Source organism: Carassius gibelio, chromosome A8 (assembly GCF_023724105.1).
Source record: "Carassius gibelio isolate Cgi1373 ecotype wild population from Czech Republic chromosome A8, carGib1.2-hapl.c, whole genome shotgun sequence".
Classification (NCBI taxonomy): Eukaryota; Metazoa; Chordata; class Actinopteri; order Cypriniformes; family Cyprinidae; genus Carassius; species Carassius gibelio.
Genome location: NC_068378.1, coordinates 3,926,512 through 3,952,821, shown reverse-complemented (window position 1 = coordinate 3,952,821; position 26,310 = coordinate 3,926,512). Strand labels below are relative to the sequence as shown.

The 26,310-nt window shown below is 37.0% G+C and overlaps 1 protein-coding gene across 3 annotated transcripts in view; it reads left to right on the top strand.

Moving 5' to 3' along the window:
- The first annotated feature begins 4,245 nt into the window (after positions 1-4,245).
- LOC128018206 (cytosolic sulfotransferase 3) overlaps positions 4,246-26,310 on the top strand; it is a 26,523-nt gene continuing 4,458 nt past the window's right edge. The window contains exons 1-2 of one of the 3 annotated variants that reach the window (XM_052603577.1): positions 4,246-4,310; positions 15,451-15,589. In XM_052603577.1, the coding sequence (XP_052459537.1) occupies positions 15,451-15,589 (139 nt within the window). In that variant the 5' untranslated portion in view covers positions 4,246-4,310. Of the gene's footprint in view, positions 4,311-14,748; positions 14,971-15,450; positions 15,590-22,449; positions 22,634-26,310 lie in introns of those variants that run through there. The other 2 variants (XM_052603576.1, XM_052603578.1) reach the window with 2 other exon arrangements.

The following is a 26,310-nucleotide window of genomic DNA, read 5'->3' as shown; positions in this document are numbered from 1 at the left end:
GTGGCCCCCGTGGACTGCTGGACTGGATGACTGGAACATCCTGACTCCCTGTCGGTGAGAGAAGCACAGCACACACACAAAAAGACCAATGCAAGTTCGTTCTACAGTTAACAAGCTATATTCATACGGGTTGTGCCGTTTATGAGTATTTTGGGGCTAACTGATGCAAACAGTCAGACAGTTCAGTAGCCAATTAACTTGGGTCAACGAAGGACCTGAAATGGAGATTTGACAGGCCCTAGCGGGTCGCGTGATGACACCGGCGGCTGGTTGTCGCTCTACTATTTAGCTTCCTTGGTGGCTCTCACAGGTTACTGTCTCTATGTGAAATGAAAGAAACAAACCACAACAGAACAGAGGATAGAAGAAGATCAAAGTGAAACAACACTTGAAATGAGATAAAAACAATAGAAACACAATGTGTTAGTGAGAATAACGAGGCCTAAGCCTACTGCTAGGTTTTAAGATAGGGCCAAAAGGAGAGTGGGGCTATCTGGGTAGGAAACCTAGAAAGATGGTGTGGCTTGAAGAAGCAAAAGAGTCAAACACTTAAAATATATCCGGGGGAATATCTAATATTCTGTGGCTTATAATAAGTGGATGGGTTTTATCACATTTGGTTCACCTGGGCGAATTGGAGTCATTCAGGTGGAAACCAGTGGCTTTGTCAACCTCTCCGGCGCTCCCCAAACACTCAACCGCAGTGTCCCCAGCCCTCCGTTACTCTGGTGTTGCGCCCTCTCGAACAGCTTGTGACTTTTAACACAACCTTTGGAGTGCCAAATTGCTGATGTCTCCACTGCGTGCCACTAACGGACAGAGATAAGAGGAACCGAGTTTCACTCACAGCCAGTGTCGGTAACGCTGGTCGGCCAGCCTTGCTCACTGGAAACCTGAGATGACTGTCCAATCACCAAGGGAGTTCTACAATCAAATACACAAAGGATGAACAAAGGAAACTTAAAGTTAATTAAGGTTTGGTTTGTTTAACATCAATTGAGTAAATATATATGTAGAAAGGAAAGGTAACAGCTTTACCTAATAATGGTAAAACAAAGAGAAGGAATTATGATAATAATGGTAATTATCAAAATAATCTAAGCCAAAAGAGAGAAGAAAAATAATAAAAATCAAGATAAAAGAAAGATACTGCCTCTCTGTGCTTAACCTGGTGAGCAGAAAACTTAATTCAAATTAAAAATTCAATTTTTTTTTTTTTAACTATTAAACAATTACTTTTTAATTCAAATCATGTTTGAACCAAATTCAAAGTAAATGTAAACAGTCCAAGGAAGGGAAAATTATTTTGTTTCCCTGTAATAATATTTGCACGAGCAAAGCTGTAAATGCAAATAATTGTTGAGAATTTAGACTGCTAATTCAATACATCACAGGGGATTAGAAATTAGCAATCAGAGCGCATTATCTGAAACGGCCACGGGATGGCGGACTTGCACTCATGCAAGCTGGAATCAGAAGGCAGGGCATAACTTGAAACTTCTAAACAACACCTCTCGTGTTTAGATAGCGGAATTACAGCCAGTTTCACTATGATCTAATCTCTGTGCGCTTGTCAGCGTTGACTCTCCAACAGTGCTATCTATATACTGCACAAGGGCGTATGGCATGATTCATTTCGCTGCATGACACACCAATGTGAAACAGGAATTTTTCATCTGTTGACTCCAATAAACATTTATCAAAAAAGCACTTATGATTTAAATGTTTTAAGGTTCACAAATCGGATAGCTAAGCCAATTTTAGACCAGGAGTTTTTATCGTTTATTTTTGAATATCACTGTGGTTCACCACGAATTCAATAACAATATTTAATAAGCAAGGCCTTTTTAACTGAATCAGAGGAACATCGCTCATGTTCAGATTTACATGTTGCAACTAATAAAAGATTTCTTCATCTTTTAATTGTTCATATTAAAATGTTCTCACTGCAGAGAGATTTTTGGTCTTTCTTAACAGGAGACTTTTTAACATTATACTGCAGTTTAATTTCATTAAAATAACAGTGACTATACTGTTAAGTTTCTATAAATACCTAACGTTCTGACTGATCAGCTTTTTGCCTCAGTCAGCTAGGGGTGAGTTCGCGTCTTGCGACGTATCTCACAAGGAACGTTACATAATTTCAATCCTCACATAACAAGGATTAACCATTGTATGCACAAACATATTCAAAATACAATATTATTAATAAAATGACGAAGGTAAAGAACTTTAAGAAAGGTTTTTTTGTGTGTGTGTGTGTGCTTATGGAATGTGGGGGGTTTCGTGTCTCCTTTGAGGCTCGCCCACGTGACTCTGGAATTTCTTGTCGTAAATAATTTAAATCCAGCCAGGCTGGCGCCAGGCCAGGCATTTAGTGTAAAATGGTTTCATTTTATATGCCTGAATTCAACCCATGAATGGATGACCTGCATATCCGTTACATTACACTGATGATTATGAGAAAATAACAGTAAAATGAATATTGAATACAAATGCCCTGAGAGCAGTTAATTGTTTAGTAAAATAATATTAATATGAATATTGAGTACTCCTGCCCTGAGAGCAGCACATAGATCATCAAAATAACAGTAAAATGAATATTGAGTACTCCTGCCCTGAGAGAAGCACATAGCTTAGTAAAATAATAGTAATATGAATATTGAGTACTCCTGCCTTGAGAGCAGCACATAGATTAGTAAAATAATAGTAATATGAATATTGATTAGTCCTGCCCTGAGGGCAGCACATAGATAATTAACACAATAGTTATATGAATATTAAGTACTCCTGCCCTAAGAGCAGAACATAATACAATAAAAATAACAGTATTATGAATATTGAATACTCCTGCCCTGAGAGCAGCTTATTGTTTAGTAAAATAATAGTAATTTGAATATTGAGTACTCCTTCCCTGAGAGCAGCACATAGATTATTAAAATAACAGTAATATGAATATTGAGTACTTCTGCCCTGAGAGCAGCACATAGCTTAGTAAAATAACAGTAATATGAATATTGATAAGTCCTGCCCTGAGAGCAGCACATACTTTAGTATAATAATAGTAATTTACTCAATTCAATTCTGAAGCCACAGAACTCTTATCATGAGAGTAAGTCTACCAAAACTCCACATAAATATCAATAGCAAAAGGGGTTCCCAGAGAACCTCCAGCACATAAATCTACATCCCTACCATGTGGCTCCAAGAGTGGAGGTCTCAGCATAATGACTCTCTAAAGCAAAAGAGTACCTACACTCAACACCAGAGATAATTAGTGAGGCTTGTAAGAGAGTCTACATACTGTCTAAGCAGAGCTCTAAGAGTAAAGGTCCCAGCATAATGACTCTCTAAAGCGAGAGTAGACCTGGCTAAACTCAATACCAGAGAGAGTAAATGAGGCTCACAAGGCGCCTACATACCAATGCCACTGTCTTAGTGTAGCTCTGGAGAGTGGAGGCCTTAGCAGGATGACTCTCTTAATTGAGAAGAAGCACGATTTTCTATTTAATTCCCTTGATTTGCTAAATCATGTACACTATTTATACATCAAGAGAACAAATTAGTAAATTGTGCATATGATTTAGCAAATCGATGAAATGTAAAAGTAATCATGCATGTTTTAGTACATAGAGGGAATGAATTAGTAAATCATGGACATTATTTTTTTTTTTTTTTTCTTGCATGTCATGATCGGGGCTCTGTGCTCACTATCAGAGGACAAACCTAAATATAGCAATTACCAAAGAACCATATTTTTTGAGCTTCTCAAAAAACATTCATAAAGCGTAAAGTTATGAAAAATGAACAATATACAGATTTCTAGCATCTCTGCTGTATTATTATCCCACCCGAAAAAACAAAGTTTTTAAGAAAAAGAATCTGTGATCTCTGATTACTGACTGTGGAGAATAATCTTTCAGAAAGTGCTGAGGAGGCAGAGTTAGGTGCAGGACAGCCAATAGAAAAGAGGAAGAGTGTCTTTCTTACCCCAGCAGCAGAAAACAGGCTCTTCTGAGGGAAGGACAGGAGGCTTGATGCAGTGTTTTGCTGTAATAACAAGGCTTCTTCTCAGCACCTGAAGTTCTTCAGAAAAGAGTTCCTCTAGTGTAGAGTCAGACACTCAGATTTCTTGCAAACTGGAATCTTTTAATAACATTTAGCATGTTATTGTAGTAATGTTCATTGTTTTTATTATAACACATGGAAAGTTTATGAGAAATTTTTTAAATGTGTTCTTTCTAGGTCTGCACTGTCAACATCATTCTCTGGCAGCTGAAAGGGAGGATCATTTTGTTAATGTTACTCATGTATGTTCACAACCAGTCAAAAATCTGGAATCTTTTCTTTATGGTTTTCAAGAGAAGTCTCTTCTGTTCACCAAGGCTAAATTAATTTAATCAAAATAAAAAAATAAAAAAAAAGTAATATTGTAAAAAGAAATAACAGTTTTCATACTCTTTTCGAATATACTTTAAAGTTTATTTATTTAAATAATTATGAGGCAAAGCTGAATTTTTCAGTAACTTTATCCAGTCTTCAGTGTCACATGATCTTTTTCATATACTGATTTGCTACTCGGGAAACATTGCTGATTATCACAAATCAGTGCATTTACATGCACCTAATTGCATTATTGCCGCTATGATAAAAGTGTACATCTTCTCATGACGTACATGATGTGAATCACATCTGCAGTTAGCTTACTACGGTTGTTAGTTCCACTGAACTCTATTGGTAATGAAGGAACTTGTGACCACAGTTGGTTTTAGGGAAACGCACCCCATATTAGTGATGGGGAAGAAAACTTAGCATTTCTGGAGAGTAAAATTTTTTCTTCATGATTATTTTATAAACACAAAGATCAAAACATTGAAAAAAAAAACAGTAAAATCACAAAAGTCTTCTCTACCACTGGTATTCAATTTTATGCATTCTTGCTAGGCTTCCCCCCACCCAAAAAAAATAAATAAATGTAACTGTAGTGTAGACAAAAAATTTTGGCAGCACAACTGTTTTCAACACTGATAATAATCAGAAAAATGTATTGAGCAGTAAATCATCATATTAGAATGATTTTTGAAGATCATGTGTCACTGAAGACTGGAGTAATTAATGCTGAAAATATAGCTGTGCATTATAGAAATAAACTATACTTTAAAAATATATTTAAAACGTTTGACCAGCTGTGTACATTGCTTCATTTAAATGAAAACTCAACTTGTAATAAACAATGCACACATTCTCGAAGAACTTACATTCTGGTAATTACTTCCTTCCCTCACTGCTGTCAGAAACAAACAAATAATTTTATAGACAATTTGGATAAGTCACGAATTGCAATAGTTATATAACTATAATCACAATACTCAATTATATATATAATTATAAATATATATTGAATCGACATACAAGTATTGGGATAGTATTGAATTGGCAGATTAGCGTATCATCCCAGCCCTAGCTACTATAGTCAAAACAATGAAACTCTCTTCAAGAGCACACAATAACTAAGATTTAAAACTATTAAAAGAAAATGCTCAAAATATTGCACACGTATAATACACAACATCAATATCTCTTCCCTTGGCGTTTTGAACATTTCTATGAGTAATGCTACACGCTGTGACTCTGTGTTGCTTCAAGCGCATCAATCTGCGCACTGGTTGTGTATAAGCACTGCGTACTGTATAGGAGCCATACCCTTTCGTATTTTAATACATTAACACAATGAAAGATTATGAAGTCTTGCCTTTCTTCTTAAGTATATATATATATATATATATATATATATATATATATATATATATATATATATATATATATATATATACACACACACACACACACACACACACACACACACACACACACACTGGATGTTGCTGCAATAGACTAATTTTGCATCATTAAGGTTAACGATTAATTGATTAATTGATCGTTAATTTAAATGATGATCAATCATGGAAATTATTGAAAATTGACATCCCTACAATGAAGTATAGAAATTCTACAATGATTTAAAAAAAAAAATGCAAAAAACGACACTGATACTGTCTCTTCTCATAATGAAAGCCAATCACATTAGTTTTCTGGTATTGCATGCACTCGATTGGCTTGCGTCTGCGCTAGGGTATTTGCATAAGACCTTCTGACTGGAGGACGGCTGCATTGGCGCTTGAAAAGTTTTCAATTTCTGTCACGACCAACGGACCCAGAATTAATTTCACCATGCTTGATGTCACTCCATTTAAAAGTAAACGAGAGGCGTTGACTCCTCGTGTGAATGGGGCGTTATATGTCTGGATACCGCTGCACAAATCTTTCAACCATGAGAAATGTAGTCCCAGCACGGCCTTATATCCAGGATAGCAGAATGGTCAGGATTACCTGAAACACATAACCAACTGAAATCAATTTAAATGTATTTAGTCTTGCCCGAGTGATGCTGAAACAACCAGGTTTAGTTTTTCACCCAGGAGAAACTGCTTCCTGTGGAACAGTCTCCATGATGAATGATCTCTTGATCCTGGATCCTTGCTGCCATCCACTCAGAGATGATTTGCATGATATGTGGTTGTGTCTAAAGGGTAATGAATCAATGTTACAAGAATACTGATAGCAGCACTATTGATCCTGTAGCTTTTATAAATGTTTTCAGTACCAAACAAGTCTGGAACCAAATCAGTACCAGTTCTTGAAACCCATCTCCACTTGTAATAGTTGTCTTGTTGCTGCTGCCCAAACTGTCTCTTCACTTGATGATAAATATATGTGTTCATTTTAAAGCAATAAAAAATACATTTAAATTACTAGGCGGTAACAAATATATTTCCTTATAAGGGACTTAACAATTTGTTTACTTTTTGTGAAACGAAAGTATCAGATCAATTTGAGAATTAAACTTGCATTAAAAAGCATGCATGTGAAAAACACCATCAACACCAATAATGAACAGATGACAATTTACAAGCCTGCCACTTGAGGGAGAAAAGGGGAAATCATTAATCCCACATACACTGAACATGATTTTGGTAGCCTCGGTCTAATTAACGATAAACTTTATACAGCGGTTTATAATCAAGTTCACAGCATGGCATGAGCATCATCAAGAGCGAGCAGAAGACATTCAAAAAAACTAATTAACGTTACTATTGTTAAAAAAATATATAAAATTAGAAAGTGAATAATACTGTATAGTTTATCGTTTTAAATTTCAAATACTTCAAAACAGGTAAGGTTATATTAGATTTTAACAGTTAATGTTACCTTAGACCATCTCTCAGACTGCTTTTGACCTAATTAATGAAACAGAGCATTTATTTATTAAATTGAATGAGAAAACCTACAAAACACTACTCCTCTGTGATGGCATTTAACGTTATATCAGTTAAAATATATGAAGAAAAGTAGATTTATAGCGCATACCTTTCCTCCGTGACTGTCCGCTGGAAGCTGACCATTACAAAATGACGGGCACGCACACGTCGTGCACTTCATTTAGAAATTGACGTGCGCTGCCAGTTTAAGGTTTAAATGTTCATTTGTCCTGTACTCTCTTTCATTAACAAACATTATCACCATTTGCCGAGTAAATAATATTTTTGTTCTTAAACTGATGGCAATATATATATATATATATACATATATATATATATATATATATATATACATACATATATACATACATATATATATAATTCATGCCATCTTTTAACATGCTTGATTAATTTTTTGTATAACCTATTTCCCCAAAAATAGGCTGTTAATAATAATCTTCTAAAGGCATCTTAATAATAATAATACATGTAGTGCAATAATACAAAAAGTTATTTGAAGACCAACTGACCACGTCGCTACAATGTCCCCAATGGGACTAACTAGCGACGTCTTTTGAGGACGTGCCCACAACGTTTCTGGGATGTTAGCTGAGATTCCAAAAAAAATTGAACTTTACCACGACGTCCTCACAACGTCGCCATAAAGTAATGTCGCGCTGACCAAATGACGACTAACTGGCGACATCCTCACAACGTTCTGTGTTTGCTGGGAGAGAGCCTACATACTCATATCCCTGTCTGAGCAGAGCAAAATAACTCAGCAAAATAACTCTCTTAAACGAGAGGAAGCCTGACACCACAAAAATAACAGAGCTCTAAGAGTGGAGGTATCAGCATAATGACTCTATAAGCGAGAGGAGACCTGGCTACTACACTGAATAGCAGAGATTATTAGTGAGGCTCGCAACAGAGCCTACATACTAAAATACTCTAAGTGGAGCTCTAGAGAGTGGAGGCTTCAGCAGGATGATTCTCTTATGAGAGGAAGCCTAATGACACCCACCAAACTTACAGATCCCTAAGGGTGTACTCGCACTAGACAATCTGAACCGTGCCGGAGCATGTTTGAGCCCTAAAACTTCATTTAACTAGTGTGATCACTCCGTACTGCGCCCGGGCACGATTCTTTCAGCTGTCCCTTGCCCATTTGGAAGAGGTGGGCCAGAGCACAGGTATGCATGTAGTGGGATCAATTACCATGCCGGAGCATTGAACAGCTACTGTTTTGTGTGGTATAATCAAACTTGGGCTTGGTTCAGGGCACCTGTGCCTAATGTGAGTACACCCTAAGAGTAGAGTTCTCAGCATAACAACTCTCTAAAACGAGAGGAGACCTGGCTACACTCAATACTAGATACAGTGAGGCTCAAGGGAGAGCCTACATATTGAAATTATTAGTCTAGATGGAAATAGGGGTCCACGCGCACCCCCCGGATATTTTTATGCCACCTGATTTTTTTAAATCCTTAAAGTGTTTATTTTCATAATCCGCCAGGTGCCAAGCTGAAATAATGTCCCAAAGGGTTCTTTTTTAACCCTTTGCTGCACCCGACCGGAACCCGAAAAATCTAAGAGTGAAATAGAAAGTGGCATAACATTAGAAGTAAACAACATACAGAGACAAATTAACACATTTTCCCATACAATTCGGACCCCAGGAATTTAATGGAATGGTTATTTTTGACATTTGACAACATATTGACCTTATTTCTGGACAAAAATCGCAAAAAATGGCCAAAGATGTGTAGAGGATCAACTATTTTTTTCGTTTTCTCAAGCGCATAGGGTGATTTTTTTTCCACAACATATTATTTCTTTATCATTCAAGTGTCTATTATAAGATTAAATTGGGTACCAAGCTGAAATAATGTCCAAAATGCTTAATTTTTAACTCTTTGCACCAAACCCGAAAAATCTAAATATGATTTAAAGTGACATAACTTTTGATGTAATCAACTCACAGAGACAAATGGACACATTTTTCAATACAATTCTGACCCCAGAAATTGTTATTTGTCATGTTTTATAACATCTTGACCATCTGTGGCCAAAAAGAGCAAAAAGTGTTCATTTGACAGCGTTTTTATTATACTTAACAGCCTGAAATAGGGTTTATTTGAACCTTTTACTTCACCTATCCTGAACCTGAAGATATTTAAAATAGTTTTACTTTTGTTAACAAAAACAAAGCAAATTAGCTTAAATAAATAAATAAATAAAAAAACTACAGAAAAAATCAAAAATGGTCCAAAAACTTGACTGAGCATAAACTGCAAGTTTTTGAATTTTGGGGCTTTGCAGTTGGTGGTCGTCGGTTGATACCTGCAGATCGCCATCTCCCACTGCTCTCTCTTTTGGAAAAATTTCAGTAAGTATTTGAAACTATAATGGTATATATATGGTATAAACTACCATACTAATGAGTATGGTAATTTTACAATACTCAACACATGCAGGTGGGGAGGGCAAACGAGAAGCTATCATATCTACACAGTATATGAGATATGAGACTCTGTAAAGACGTCAGTTCACCATAACATATGAGGGATATTTGTGAACAGGTTCCATTGAAATTTGAGAACTTGTCTTTGGATACAATTGGCTATCACCAATACTGCTATAAAAGCTTTACAGGGAAAATACACTCACCTAAAGGATTATTAGGAACACGATATTAACACTGTGTTTGACCCCCTTTCGCATTCAGAACTGCCTTAATTATACGTTACATTGATTAAACAAGGTGCTGAAAGCATTCTTTAGAGATGTTGGCCCATATTGATAGTATAGCATCTTGCAGTTGATGGAGATTTGTGGGATGTACATTCAGGGCACGAAGCTCCCGTTCCACCACATACCAAAGATTGGGTTGAGATCTGGTGACTGTGGGGGCCATTTTAGTACAGTGAACTCATTGTCATATTCAAGAAACCAATTTGAAATGATTCAAGCTTTGTGACATGGTGCATTATTCTGCTGGAAGTAGCCATCGGAGGATGGGTACATGGTGGTCATTAAGGGATGGACATGGTCAGAAACAATGCTCAGGTAGATCGTGGCACTTAAACGATGCCCAATTAGCACTAAGGGACCTAAAGTGTGCCAAGAAAACATCCCCAACACTATTACACCACCAGCCAGCCTAGTGATAGAAATCGAGACTCATCAGACCAGGCAACATTTTTCCAGTCTTCAACTGTCCAATTTTGGTGAGCTCATGCAAATTGTAGCCTCTTTTTCCTATTTGTAGATTTTCCTATTTGTGGATATGAGTGGTGGGGTCTTCTGCTGTTGTACCCCATCACCTCAAGGTTGTGCATGTTGTGGCTTCACAAATGCTTTGCTGCATACCTCAATTGTAACTTATTTTAGTCAAAGTTGCTCTTCTATCAGCTTGAATCAGTTGGCCCATTTTCCTCTGACCTCTAGCGTCAACAAGGCATTTTCGCCCACAGGACTGCCACATACTGGATGTTTTTCCCTTTTCACACCATTCTTTGTAAACCCTAGAAATGTTTGCCAGTGAAAATCCAAGTAACTGAGCAGATTGTGAAATACTCAGACCGGCCCATCTGGCACCAACAACCATGCCACGCTCAAAATTGCTTAAATCACCTTTTTTCCCATTCTGACATTCAGTTTGGAGTTCAGGAGATTGTCTTGACCAGGACCACACCCATAAATACATTGAAGCAACTGCCTTGTGATTGGTTGATAAGATAATTGCATTAATGAGAAATTGAACAGGTGTACCTAATAATCCTTTAGGTGAGTGTAGATTGTTTACAAGTGTCAAAGGCTTCTATATCTGGTGAATCATTATCATTGAAAAGGGACTCTCTGCACCATGTCAACTCACTGTCAGTTCAATCTAAAGGAGCTCCAAGAAGATGTTCCTTCTTGAATTTGTTTTTGCTTCGATAGAGGTGTCGAAGTGTAGCTCAAAGGAGGATGTGCTTTGGGAGTTTGCACTTGCTGTTAGTTGCTGCTCGACACACATCTTGTGTAATCGAATAGACCAGCCTCTGTGTCTTCTCGCACTTTTCGCCATCAAGTGTCCCAGTCACCAATGAGCTCGGAAATTGTACAAGATGCTCTGGAAGAAGCACGTCCATCTTCACAGCATCTAGCTCCTGTGCTGTTGGGGGCCATGGTAGCTCTTTTGACTCTTTGAATGCCTTTATAATGTGAGAATGGAGGATGAGTGCTGCTTCTTGAAGTTGGTCAGCTGTTCCAAGTTTGTATGCACATCCAACTGCTTCATCTACAGTAATGCTGAGCTGTATATGAGGTTCAACTTAATACACTCATGTTGTTGCACCTTGGAGAATGTGTGAGCCTCACCAGAAAGCGTACATGCTAATGTCACTACCTGATCCAGCTCAGCTCAGTTTAAATAATATATATGTGTGCTCAACAATATTGTTAGATTTCAAGTGTCCCAAACCATGTAAGCCAAAAGTGACAGCAGTAAGGAACCAAAGCTCCATCTATGACAGAATGGAGAAAAAACCTTGGGAGAAACCAAGAACAGTCAGGTCTGTTCTCCTCTGGTTAGACAAAACCAGCAGTTCGATTCCAGGCTGCAGCAAAGTAACATTGTGCAAAGAGCTCTTCTGGTTCCTGTGGTCTTGTCCCAGTGGCCATCTAGGAGACAAGGTTTTCACTGGGGATCTTTCTCTGGGCCGCATCTAGTTGTCTTGGTCTCCACTGACATTCAGGGCTGTCGAGGTCATCTCTGGGTGATGATCCACCATCTGGACTGGTTACCTACTCGATCCGGATGACTGCAGTGACCATCTGATCTGGATACAGACTGGATCTGGTAGCTATGGTGACCTCGGAATAATAAATAAACAGACTAATATTAGCATAGATGCCATTCTTCTACCGATGTAGTATGTACAATGTGTGTTATGGGAAGTATTCCCAGTTCTAGATTTAAACTGTGTATCTGCCTCCCAAACAAGGTAGGTTATTCCAGAGTTTTTGCGCTAAATAGGAAAAGGATCTGCCACCTGCAGTTGATTTTGAAATTCTAGGCATTATCAAATTGCCAGAGTTTTCAGAACACAGCGGACATGGAGGACTATAATACAATAAGAGCTTGTTCAAATACTGAGGTGCTAAAACAATCAGGGCTATATAAGTAATAAGAAAGATTTTAAAATCTATACCATGCAGAGCAGTGTTGACAGAACCGGGCTAACATGGTCATACTTCCTGGTTCTTGTAAAAACTCTAGCTGCTGGATTTTAGACCAACTGGAATTTGTTTATTAGAGTTACAAATGACCTGCTCTTATCATCTAATTGTGGTTGTATATCTCTATTAGTGCTATTGGATCTTAGCACTGCATTCGACACTATTGACCACAACATCCTTTTGCATAGACTAGAAAACATTGCTGGCATTAATGGAAGTGCATTAGCATGGTTTAAATCATGCTTATATGACCGCTATCAATTCGTAGCAGTGAATGAAGAGGATTCATATCAATCACAAGTGCAGTATGCAGTACCTCAAGGCTCAGGACTAGGGCCGTTACTCTTCACGCTTTACATGTTACCCTTGGGAGATATCATCAGGAAACACAGTGTTGGCTTTTGAAATTTGAAAAACGAACAAAAAGTCTATATTAAAACTGGATGACGAGTAATTTCTTACTGATAAATTCTGAAAAAGCAGAGGTTTTAATTATAGGACCTAAAAACTGTAATAACCTAGTATGCTGTCTAAGACTTGATGGCTCCTCTGTCAATTTCTCATCATCAGTTAGGAACCTACGTGTGCTATTTTACAGCGATCTTTCTTTAGAAAGCCAGAGCTAGGCAAGCCAGAGTTGACAGTGGCAAGAAAACAAAACTCCATCTGTGACTCTTCATTTACAGCGATATCGTTGACTTGATTGCAAATGTTTGCAGAGATACTATTTAAACTGAACTGAACTGCATGATGACATCACTGAATTCAATGATGAACTGCCTTTAACTGTCATTTTGCATTAATTGACACACTGTTTTCCTAATTAATGTTGTTCAGTTGCATTGACACAATCTGTTTTGTTTAAAGCACTATATAAATAAAGGTGACTTGACTTTACGAAGTTGTATACTTTTTACTGCATTTTCTGCATCAGGCTAGTAACAGACTAAAATCCAGTTGAGATGGAGCATAGGGCATGCAAACTGTATCATTAGAGATCCCACTAACACTTGGTATTAGTTCAATTGTACTTAGACTTTAAGGGCTAAAAAGGAATTTCAGTTTGGGTCAACTGGATGTTGTTCAACCAGCCTAATAGGGTGAGCCTAACCTCTGTTTACTGTGATGTTACTTTAGCTTAGTATACATGGGAATCCATGGCATGACCAAAACAAAGCTATAGGGAATGTAATTTTGGTCTGCTTATATCGTAGTATCTCTGACTAGAGATAATGTTGCTTAATTCAGGATGACTCTTTTAAACGGGAGGAAGCCTAACAACACTCAGCAATTCTAGAGAAGTAAGAACACACACCCACTATCAAACCGTTTTGGGCCTCAGACTTTCTACCTTGCGATACTTACATTAGTATTTCCTTGTGAATCTTATGATATTGCTTCAGTGATCTTTCCTGCAATTTTCCTCTATACTCCTATTTTATACACTGAAATCTCCTGTTCCACCGTGCAGTGTGTGCACTGCATGATCCTATTCCTAATATTATTCATAGTTTCGGCATAAAATCACAGCATAGCTGGAACTAATCTGGGACCATGGGGGACAATGCCTGTTCACTTCCTGGAGTCAGTTTTCACACACTGATCCTTTGAGATCAACACTAACTTCCTGTAATAACCAAAACTAGTGTTAGAATTGAGTGGCCCCACAAGCCTCGGGCAGAGTCTTTTGTAATACTTTATCTGATTGCCATAAAATTATGGCTTTTAACTTTTACATTTATGTTTTTAGCAGATACTTTTAGCCATCAAAACTTACAAAAGAGAAAAAAACTCTCAATAAAAAAAAAATTATCATGGCGCAAATCATTCTAGTCAGGAATGAGAACATAGAAATATAAATAATATTCTTAGCTCAGTAAAAAAAAAAAGAAGAAGAAAGAAATGGAGAGTCTCCAAAAATATTAAATCCCAGTCCCCATGAGGAGACACACACACACACACACACACACACACATATAAATATCATTTATTATTTATTTTTGCAAAAGGGGGGTTAGGGTTAGAAGATAGAAAATAAAGTTTGCACAGTATAAGAATCATTGTGTCTGTGGAGAGTCCTTATAAAACACAAAAACCCATCAGCTGTGTGTATGAGACAGAGAGACAGAGAGACAGAGAGAGAAAGAGCTGGGGGAGGGATAGGAAGGGTAGGAGGAGGACTCAGATTTCATCTGCCATTATATTTGTGGAGAAGTGAATAGAAGGAAGTCTGTCTAAACTTATATAACCGGATGTTTGAGGTTGAGTGAAAAGTACAGATAGAGAGAGGATAACCATAGCATGACAGCACGGAATAAAATTTAACACGGAAGGGCTGCAAGAAGAATTTAGAAGAGCAGAAGATTTACAGGATTCACAGAAACAACACTTTTTCAACATAATGGAAATCTCAGAAATATCCTCAGTGAGTAAATCAATTTCTTCAAAGTGTAGATATAGTTAAAGAAACACCTACACTGATTAATAAATCACAAGCTGTTTCATACACAATTGCATGTAAAAAATTGGGAATAAGGATCACAAGTTATAAATGAGAAAATATAGACCACATAATGATTTGGAAACAGAGAAAAGAATGATTGCAGTGTTTAAACGGGTTATATAAAAGTAGTAACAGTTATATACACTCTCAGAAAGAAAAGTTCAAAAGTTGTCACTGGGAAGGTACCTTTTCATAAGGCACACCTTTGTACATAAAGAGTCCATATTTGTACCTTAAAGATATATATTAGTACCTAAAATGTACATACAGTATTAGTACCTAAACGGTACAAAAGTGTTCCTTTTGAAAAGGTACCAGCCTAGAGACAGCTTGTGTACCTTTTTTTCTGAGAGTGTACTGTATTTTACAGTACCACTGAATTTAAGTCTCTCCATGCCACAGATGAAACTACCTAATCGACCAGAGTTGTTTGATTTTGAGGGTGTTTCTATGGTCCATTACTTCACTGACAACTGGGAAAAGGTGAAAAACTTTCAAGCAAGACCTGATGACATTCTAATCGCTACCTACCCCAAAGCAGGTGAGAGCATTGCATAAACTTTTACAGTTATTTTTTTATTCATTATTATTATTATTATTATTATTATTATTAATTAATAGTATTATTTATTATATATTAAAATACCCCACATAAATCATTTATTATATAACACCCTTGGAGGGCATGGTGGGGGGTTTTGTTTTTTGGATCGAAACACTTGTTTTTTGGGTCGACATCTTATAACATAACATAGTTCTGTTTTTTTAGCTTGTTTACTGTGCACCTTGTCACATAGCAGCTTTTAGGCATTGCTCTGTTTTTTGTTATAAGTCAGAAATGACAAGGAGGCAGCTTCCTTCAATGGAAAGTCAATGGAGAGCATTGGATTGTTCCCATGTTTTTGGTTCTTTTGTATTGCAAACATGATACTTGACTCTGAACTGCGGCTAATCATTATTCTTTTGTTTATAATATTCTGACCATTGGTGCCTGTCTCACACCTAGATTGCCTAAATTTCATCATTTAATCATTGTTGTGTTTAGGGGATATGCTCGAGGGTCGCGAGTCATGTTTACATTAAGCTACACCCCGCCTCCAGTAGCTGTAGGAATGTTAGAAAACTTGTTTTTCAAACTTCTTTTTGCCCCCAAACGAAGAACGAAAACGAACTTCGTTTGAAGTATACTGGGACCTTAAGGGGCTGTAATATTATAATGAAATCCCTTTGCAACATCACTAGGGGAGCGAAATTCAGACGCATTTGTTGTTGTTTTTACACTTGCAGAAAAAGGTTTACCAAAACGAAGTTACTGGGTTAATCCCGCAATGCTAGCATGATAAAAATAAATGATGATGCTTATTTCTTTTAAATCAGCATATTTAATAGAGAGTGGAGTAATGGCTGCCAAAATAATCTTTGAAAAAAAATCAGCTTTGCCACTACAGGAATATATTATAATTGCATCAGTTAGGGTTGAAAAAAAAGGCAAAAGAGAGAGAGACAAAAAGAAAGAAAGAATGTGACAAAGGTGGTTTTTCTGTGTCTGGAGAGCGTCAGCCGTGGATCATTTCAGAAAGATAACAGCTTTAACACCGGTATTAAAGACTTTTTAAAATAATTTGAGACTCAAATAATGAAAACTCTTAGTCAGCAGAGAATATTTGAAATAACTTGATCCGATGTGGATTACAATCACTAAACAAGGCAGAAATATTTATAAGCAATGTAAAAGACTATGCACGATAAACATGGTAAATGCAACCACTTTTACATTTATTTATGACTTTTATTTAGTAACATATTTATCTGTCGTCTTGTCTCGAGAGTTTAGCTCCACATAGCATAGCCTATCATCAAAATATTAGCTTTTATAAAAATATAGAGTCTGCGCTGCGGATCATTTTTATAACACCAGCATTAAACACTTTTTTAAATAAGTCGAGCTCAAAACTTACTTTCAGTCAGCAAGAGTGTTTGCAATAACTTGATCCGATGTAAATTACAATCACCATACAAGGCAGAAATATTTAGAAACTATGCAAAAACTATGCATGCTGGGCATTAACATTACCATAGTAAACATGGTAAATATGAACCGTTTGAGGAAATCAGATGTCAGCTTCCTAATATCTCTATCACAATCGTGTAATTATTTAGTTACTTATATTATCTGTCATATATCTCGCCTGAGAGCTTAGCTCCACGTAGCCTATCATAAAAATATAATAATGTTTTATGTTCGAGAGCTTTTATAAAAATAGAGATATTATCATTCTTTCTAAATGTGACGTATAGGCCACTTTGGCTACAAATAAATAGAAACAGACTCGACTGAATAATCAGGCTATTTTCATAAACGTTAGAAAATAAATAAATAAAATAGAAATAAATGTATTTCTGTGTGATTAATTCTGAGTCAAGTCAAGTCACCTTTATTTATTTAGCGCTTTGAACAAAATACATTGCGTCAAAGCAACTGAACAAAATTCATTAGAAAAACAGTGTGTCAATAATGCAAAATGATAGTTAAAGGCAGTTTATCATTGAATTCAGTAATTTCATCTCTGTTCAGTTAAATAGTGTCTGTGCATTTATTTGCAATCAAGTCAACGATATCGCTGTAGATGAAGTGACCCCAACTAAGCAAGCCAGAGGCGACAGTGGCAAGGAACCGAAACTCCATCGGTGACAGAATGGAGAGAAAAAACCTTGGGAGAAATCAGGCTCAGTTGGGGGGCCAGTTCTCCTCTGACCAGACGAAACCAGTAGTTAAATTCCAGGCTGCAGCAAAGTCAGATTGTGCAGAAGAATCATCTGTTTCCTGTGGTCTTGTACTGGTGGTCCTCTGAGACAAGGTCTTTACAGGGGATCTGTATCCGGGGCTCTAGTTGTCCTGGTCTCCGCTGTCTTTCAGGGCTGTAGAGGTTCTTTCTAGGTGCTGATCCACAATCTGGTCTGGATACGTACTTGATCCAGGCGACTGCAGTGACCCTCTGATCTGGATACAGACTGGATCTGGTGGCTACAGTGACATCGAAATAAGAGAGAAACAGACAAATATTAGCGTAGATGCCATTCAGGAAAACTTATGATGTAGCAAGTACATAGGGTGTTATGGGAAGTGTTTCTGGTTCCGGTTTACCTAATTAATGCGCCTAAAAATCCTACATCTTCATTCACTGCTACGAACTGATGTCTATAGTGCACTGCCAGATGTGATACTGTAGCTGATGGCTGAATGGTTGCAATTTTATCTCTAATAGTATCGATTTTAGAAGTAAAGTAGTTCATAAAGTCATTACTGCTGTGGTGTTGGGAAATGTCAACACTTGTTGAGGCTTTATTTTTCGTTAATTTAGCCACTGTATTGAATAAATACCTGGGGTTATGTTTGTTTTCCTTAACCTTCCTTAAGCGTAAAGGAGCAAATTTATTTAAAGTGCTAGAAAAGAGAGAGTCCATAGTTTCTGTTACATCATCAAGTTATCTCAAGTTTTGGATATGCTAAGGAATTTGGATACATCAGGAAGATAACTTAAAAAGCAGTCTTTTGTGGTAGAAGTGATGGTTCTTCCATCCTTGTAACAAGAATAAGAATTTATAATTTTGGCTATTTGAAGTTTGCACAGAACTAAATAATGATCTGAGATATCAGCACTTGGCTGAATAATTTCAACACTATCAACATCAATTCCACGTGACAGTATTAAATCTAGAGTATGATTTCGACAATGAGTAGGTCCTGAAACGTGTTGTCTTAGACCAATAGAGTTCACAATGTCTATAAATGCTGATCCCAATGCATCTTTTTCATTATCGACATGGATATTCAAATCACCAACTATTAAAACTTTATCTGCAGCCAGAACTAACTCAGATGTAAAATCACCAAACTCTTTAATAAAGTCTGTATGGTGCCCTGGTGGCCTGTATACAGTAGCCAGTACAAACATAACAGGGGATTTATCATTAATATTTGTTTCTCTGGATAATGTAATATGTAGCACCATTACTTCAAACGAGTTATACTTGAAGCCTGCCCTCTGAGAAATCCTGAAAACGTTGTTATAAATTGAAGCAACTCGTCCCTTTTTGTCTTTTAGACGCGGCTCATGTTTATAACAGTAATCTTGGGGGGTGGAGTCATTTAAAATAATGTAATCATCAGGTTTTAGCCAGGTTTCTGTCAAACAGAGTACATCTTTATTATGATCAGTGATCATATTATTTACAAAACGTGTTTTCGTAGAAAGGGATCTGATATTCAATAAGCCAAGCTTTATCAGAGGGGACCAGAGCATATTACAGTGTCTGACATTGTGCTTGCAAGTTCACACACCTCTTTAATGTTATTTTTAGTGATCTCCGACTGGCGAAGTCGAACATCATTAGCGCCGGCATGAATAACAATCTTACTGTATTTATGTTTAAAATTAGCCAGCACTTTTAAATTTGCCAAGATGTCAGGCGCTCTGGCTCCCGGTAAACATTTGACTATGGTGGCTGGTGTCTCTATATTCATGTTCCGTACAATAGAATCACCAATAACTAAAGCAATTTCATCAGGTTTCTCAGTGGGTGCATCACTGAGTGGGGAGAACCTGTTTAATGTTTTGATCGGAACAGAAGAGCGGTGTTTTGACCCACAACTACGCTGCCTCACGTCACCCAGTTGCCCTGCTGCAGGGGCTCTGCCGAAACCGTACAACAGGCCCGGACTGGCCATCAGGAGCACCGGGAGATTTCCCGGTGGCCTGACGACTAAATTGGCCTGCTGCCAGTCAGCGTTTTTTTTTTTTTTATAAATAAATATATATATATATTAGGGCCGGGACTTTAACGCGTTAATTGAGATTAATTAATTACACAAAAAATAACGCGTTAACTAAGATTAATTAATTACAGAAAAAAAAATTCCCGCGTTTTTAATAACTTATTTTTGCACCGCGGAACGTTTCTCACTGGATGAGTTTCGGCGGGACCGATTATACTGAAGCACCAACTAGCGTTCGCACATCACCGCTGCACACATCGAGCCTCAAGTATCACCTCAACGCAAAACATATAGCAGCTAGCGTGGACTTTACACTTTTACTATTTTTAAATTGTTTCTAAATATGCTATTGCTACACTTAATGGCAAAAATTGCACTGGTCTGCTAGACTTGGTTGAACAAAAATAAACAATATTTTGTTGCTTAAGCTTATGTATTCAGTCATTATTCAATGGTATACTATAAATCCATGTGAAAAAAATTACTTCTCACTGTTCTCAGGTCAAATATTTATATGCGATTAAAATGCAATTAATTTCGATTAATTAATTACAAAGCCTCTAATTAATTAGATTAATTTTTTTAATCGAGTCCCGGCCCTAATATATATGTATATATATATTACTACCGTTAACAGAGATCATTTTCAAAATTCGTCATTCAATACAATTAATAATAATAAATAAAATCATGAATCTTTTAGTCTTGACTGGCAAGACTCGAATTTACGCCTCAGCCAAGCGGTTAAACAGAAAATGCGAGCAGCACGCGATGATAGAGAGAAAACGGCCAGGTGGAGCAGAGAGGGAAAGAACAAAGAAGAAAAAAGCACTACAAGAAGAAGCAGCAAAATGTTGCAAAATTACTGACCTGTTCAGGGCTTCAAGTGCAGGTCAGTTTCATCTGTAAATACTGTACTTTTTTCTTTGTTAACTTAGTATTGAACTGCTAGCAAATGTAAGCGGTAGTAAGCCCCTATTACTATCGTCACTCAAAATACTGTATGCTAAAGGAGATTAACATTATTTAGTGTAAAGTTACATTAGTAATTTAACAGACAAATTTTATATGTTTAATGTTAAATGTTTATATTTTATAAACATTTTATATGGTATGGGAGCAGGGAGACAGTAGTGATAGTGCAGACATTAACAAAAAAAATAATGCAATAACATTTTATTAGACAATTTAGAAAATTACGTCTGCTCTTTTGTGAGGTTTACAAATTTTTTCCTTCTTTTTTTTAATCAAATGAAGGTGGAGACAGTCAACCTAGCACTAGCTGTGGTGCAATGGTCACACATCAGATTCAGCCAGTGAGTGAGATGACAGGTAGAAGCAAAATAAAAAAGAAAAAGTTAGTTTAAAATTAGTTTTCTGATAACTTCTCTTTGTTGGTGAAATGAAGGCGTTTCGTGAGTGACGTTGTTCCTGAGAAGCGTGTAAAGGGCGTGTTTTAGTGAAGCGCAGCAGAGTTTCTGGCTCGACTGTGGAAACTCTGCGCTATTCTGGCCTCGTGCTACTGGCCCGAGGCTATTAGCCCCACCTGGCCCCTTTTGTAAGCCCTGGCTTGCACTGACCCGACAGTGGGAATGCGGCTTTAGTCATCAGGCATTCTGCAAAGTATGGGGGAGGGGTACAGTGTGTAGTTGTTGGTTTTGAGCCATCACTATGCAACTGTAGGATTATCCTTGAACACTCCATATCATTAAATGAACCCAACACCGCATTCCACAGTTCGGAGCGATTCCCCAACGAACCATTAGTGCGTCATAAAACATAGTCATGGTGCCAAGATGGCTAAAGGAGATGTCAATACAAACAACGGTCTCAAAATTGTTTCCAATAAGCTGAATTGATTACCAGTATTTACCTCACATATATCTTAAGTATCATGTATGTTTTATATAACCTGTGGAATTCTTTCTGTGTGTTTAACTTTCATTACAGCCTATTCGTAGGGTTTTCTACCTCAGTTATAGGAACTAATCACTAATCTTGCCTCATACATGTGTATTCTCTGTATTATGCATGCTTTATATTACTTAAATTTAATTTAAAGTTAATTTTGTGTGTTAAACACTTATCACGGCTAAATCCATATTTACTTCCCCCTCAACTATGGGAAGTATATGTATTTTGGTACCTACTTGATGGGTAAATGATTTATATAATTTAGATGTGTGTAGGATGCACCATATTTAAACTATTAAGTTTACTTATTAAATAGTTTAACTAAACTCTCAGGAGTTTGGACACACGCGATCACTTGGACATTACGCTAATTACATGCAAGAACTGGAGAACAGGTTGTAGGTCCCGCCCAAGACAATATCTGATTGGCTGTCGCACTAAGAAGGATGGGTCAGATGGACATGCTTATAACCCAATGACAAGCAGCTATGCATTGCTTTTTGCCTTGCATTTTTGCCCTGCTTTTGCAGTGACTTTGCTTTTGCTTATGTTTTGTGCTGACCTTTCCATCGTCCAGAGTGTATGCTTATGTACTCTTCAAACCACCAAGAGCTCACTCAAAACTCATTAACTCTTCCGTAAGATCCTTCGTTGAACTTCGTCAAAGAAAACCCTCTCAGAGTCGCTCCAGACTCTGTTGCATATCAACCCTCAATCCAGGAAGTCTTGCGAACGAAGCACCACCTGGCAAAGCCAACCAACCACTCATCATCGAGTGCTGTCCTTCAGAACTCATCATTGACCGACTGCCAGCCAATCAGCGCCAGAGATTCCCTCTCCAACAACTCCGTTACAGAAGGGAACGCACGCGCCCAAAGGAGCATCCAAACACAAGTACACAATATCTCCTAATTCTGGCAAATTTTATTAAGAAAACGAACTAAGATTAAAGTGCTAGTAGATTGATTCTCCCAGGTTGCGGTCAAGAAATAGTGTCTAACGCTAGACACTTGGGACTCCATTCACCCCTCCGTTAATAACATCACTTTTCTCTGTCACTGTTTGAATGAATGTTTGTGTGTTTTTGTTAGTTTAGTTTGTGTGCATTAAAGTAGTTCAATATAGCCTTGGTTTGATTTTACATACCAGTGTCTTGTGCTGTGTGCTTTCAAGTTACTTACTTAAACTGTAGATTCTGTTACCTTGCTCATAACCAGTTATCATAATTTCAAGATATTATTACTGTAGGCCACGGGATAATATTTTGTCCAAAATTGATAAAATACCCTAATCTCAAATTATCGGTTGATGAATAGTTGATAAGGTGTTAAATATTAATTCTGAATAATTAGCATACTAATTTGGTTCTTATTCACTGTAATTCAGTCCCCTTTGACTTATATTGATCTTAATTCCCTTATTAATCTTACACAACCAAGAGGAAGAATCTCTTTTTTTAAACATTTATACAGCCATTGTTACTTATGGTGCACTGTGGCATATGACCAAATGAAAATATATGAACTATAATACTAATTTACCAAAAAAAAAAAAATAAATAAATAAATAAATCTAAATAAAAATATATATTGAATCTTCTTTATTTATTGAAGAATGCTATAAAATATTTCAGGTTTTCATTTTAACACAGGAAATTATACATTTTCTTGTTTTTTTAACAATAAACAAAAATAAATAACAGAAATAACTAAAAGTAACAAAACCAAAGGCATTACATTCTTTCAGCATTCAAAAAATTTTTAATTACAAAATAAAAATAGCAAAAGATATTAATATAATTGCATTTTAAGCTTTTATGATTCAAGAAACACATTGTCAAGTGTGGTAGTGCAAAATTATTAACATTTATCTACAAAATAAATATTCTCTGGCTCCTTCAAGGAAACAGTTTTTAGAGTGTGTTTGCCTTTTCTTCTATTCTAACATCGAAGCTTAGTAGAGGATGTGTCTGTTGAGGGAGCATCATCTTCATCCAGGAACTCAAAAGAACTGTAACCAGCTACCTCTTTTCGGATGGGGTGATAATGCAGATCCTTCTGTAGTTCTCAAACCTCTCCATGAAGTACCCCCAGCACTAAACGTTTTGTATGTCTCCCTATATCTGACACACATCCACGTCTTGCAGTCTCCACTAATGAGCTGAATCAGGTGTGTTAAGGAGGGAGACATAAAAAATATGCAGGGCTGGGGTACTCCAGGACAGATTTGAGAACTTTATTTATCAACATAACTGATATCAGCATCAGAGTCCTTGGGGGTTTTCTGGTACAGAGGCCTGAAGTTCTTCCACTAAGAAGGATGGGTCAGATGGACATGCTTATAACCCAATGACAAGCAGCTATGCATTGCTTTTTGCCTTGCATTTTTGCCCTGCTTTTGCAGTGACTTTGCTTTTGCTTATGTTTTGTGCTGACCTTTCCATCGTCCAGAGTGTATGCTTATGTACTCTTCAAACCACCAAGAGCTCACTCAAAACTCATTAACTCTTCCGTAAGATCCTTCGTTGAACTTCGTCAAAGAAAACCCTCTCAGAGTCGCTCCAGACTCTGTTGCATATCAACCCTCAATCCAGGAAGATTTGAGAACTTTATTTATCAACATAACTGATATCAGCATCAGAGTCCTTGGGGGTTTTCTGGTACAGAGGCCTGAAGTTCTTGTACCATAGAAACTGTTGAAAAAACAGCAACAAACAAATAAATAACAATCTCTTACATTTTTAGTAATGTTAGTATGTCAGCATTTGTCATTCAATAAGTAATTGCCTCTGATAATTATGATTTCCACACATTAATTCTATGAATTCATTATATTTACTTAAAAAATATCAAAAAGTGGCAAAAAACACATTTAAGAAATTAGCTCAGTATTTTAATGGAGAAATAACAAGAGCTGGTTCATTTTCATAGCTATGAATAATTAGAAGTTTATTTCTCAGCAAATTGTACATTCTGACTCCAGAAATTGATGATCTGAAAACATTAGCACAGCTTTTCTACGTTTACATAAAGTGACAAATCAACCGTTTGGTTGAGCACGTTTTTGAAAAATGATTAAAATCATACTAAAGTTTTTTCATGGCACCAAGTTACATAATTTTGTAAAGTTATAGTGTAATATGTAAAAAAAAAAAAAAATGCTTACCTTACAAAATTTCACCAAGAAGGGCTGACATGGAATGGGTGATTTATTTGTGTCTGACATCAATGTTAGAAGATTGTTACAAGTGCTGTTGATTGACACTGACATCTAGTGAATTATTTTGGCATAAGATACATCAACCAGATAGTAAAGATGGCTCAATCAGCTTGAGTTAAGTTAGGTACTACTCTCAATAAAATATAGCGTCTCAAAATGTGCTCAACCATTTGGTCGAGTAGGCATTAAATGGTTTAAACTTAGTGTACATTGCAGGTTAGAGAACTAGATTTTCTTTAATACTTATAAATACGCTACTTGAGGCCTCTGGAGTCGTTTTTGTGAGAACATTTTACTTCCACATCTGAAAAGCTTCAAAACCAGAAGTGACATAACAGGAGGGAGTGCGGTCAATTTAAACAATAGGAAAACAATGAATTGCAATGAAAGTTCGGATGCTGAGGAAATTGTAAATGTTTATTCATACTCGTATAACGGACTGCTATGTGGCTAAGAGAGCAGGGACAGGCCAGGATGTATTTTTATTTAAGTTTAATAACTTTGCTAAGAGGTCTTTGTGTATTTGCAAAGAGAGAATAGTTATTCATTCCTTTCACTTCGCAATAATAATTTTGGTAGAATGTTATTTTAGCAGTGGAGACATTAGCAGAGAGGGAAGATAGTGACTGAAACACATTAAGGTCAGTAGTATTTTTGGATTTGCGCCATACCCTTTCAGCAGCTCTAACCTTAGAATGGTGTTCGTGTAGAACATCAGATAACCAAGGGGCAGAAGTAGTGTTACAAATTCTGACTCGTGCAAATCTTTTTCGGGTCGGACCGATTTGAAGCATTTTCATGCGTTGTTAGTTGTGCAGTGTTCATGCAGTGTACAAGGGGAAACAAGAGGCGATTAACCTCTCCTGACCGGCAATCAGTTGGTCAGACGTATTTCTGACAATGCTGAAATTTTTGGCACGTCTTCCGAGCCACCTGCGCATCCAGATACGCTGACTGCTTTTTATTTATTTAAAAAAAAAATTGTATGTTTCAGCACACAGAATTGCGCATATCACCAAAGCAGTGCATTTATCCCGGGAAAGCATGTTTATTCTGAAACAGCCATGAATATCCGGGTTCTGACATTCGTCCCACGTATAGTGTGAGCAGTCAAATCGCAACTCGACGATCAGACTGTACAGTGAGCGCATAAAAATCGTGAGCTTTGGCTTTACATCGCATGTGATCTACTCGTACAGTGTGAGTTGGTACCTTGCCGAAATCGCACAGTGTATGCCCGGCTTTAGCAAAGTTATTCATAGTCGAGTTCGTGGTGACTAGGATCAATGGCACAGATAAACTTTAATCATTATTATAATAACCCTGGCATGTCCCTGACTCAGTGGTTCTCT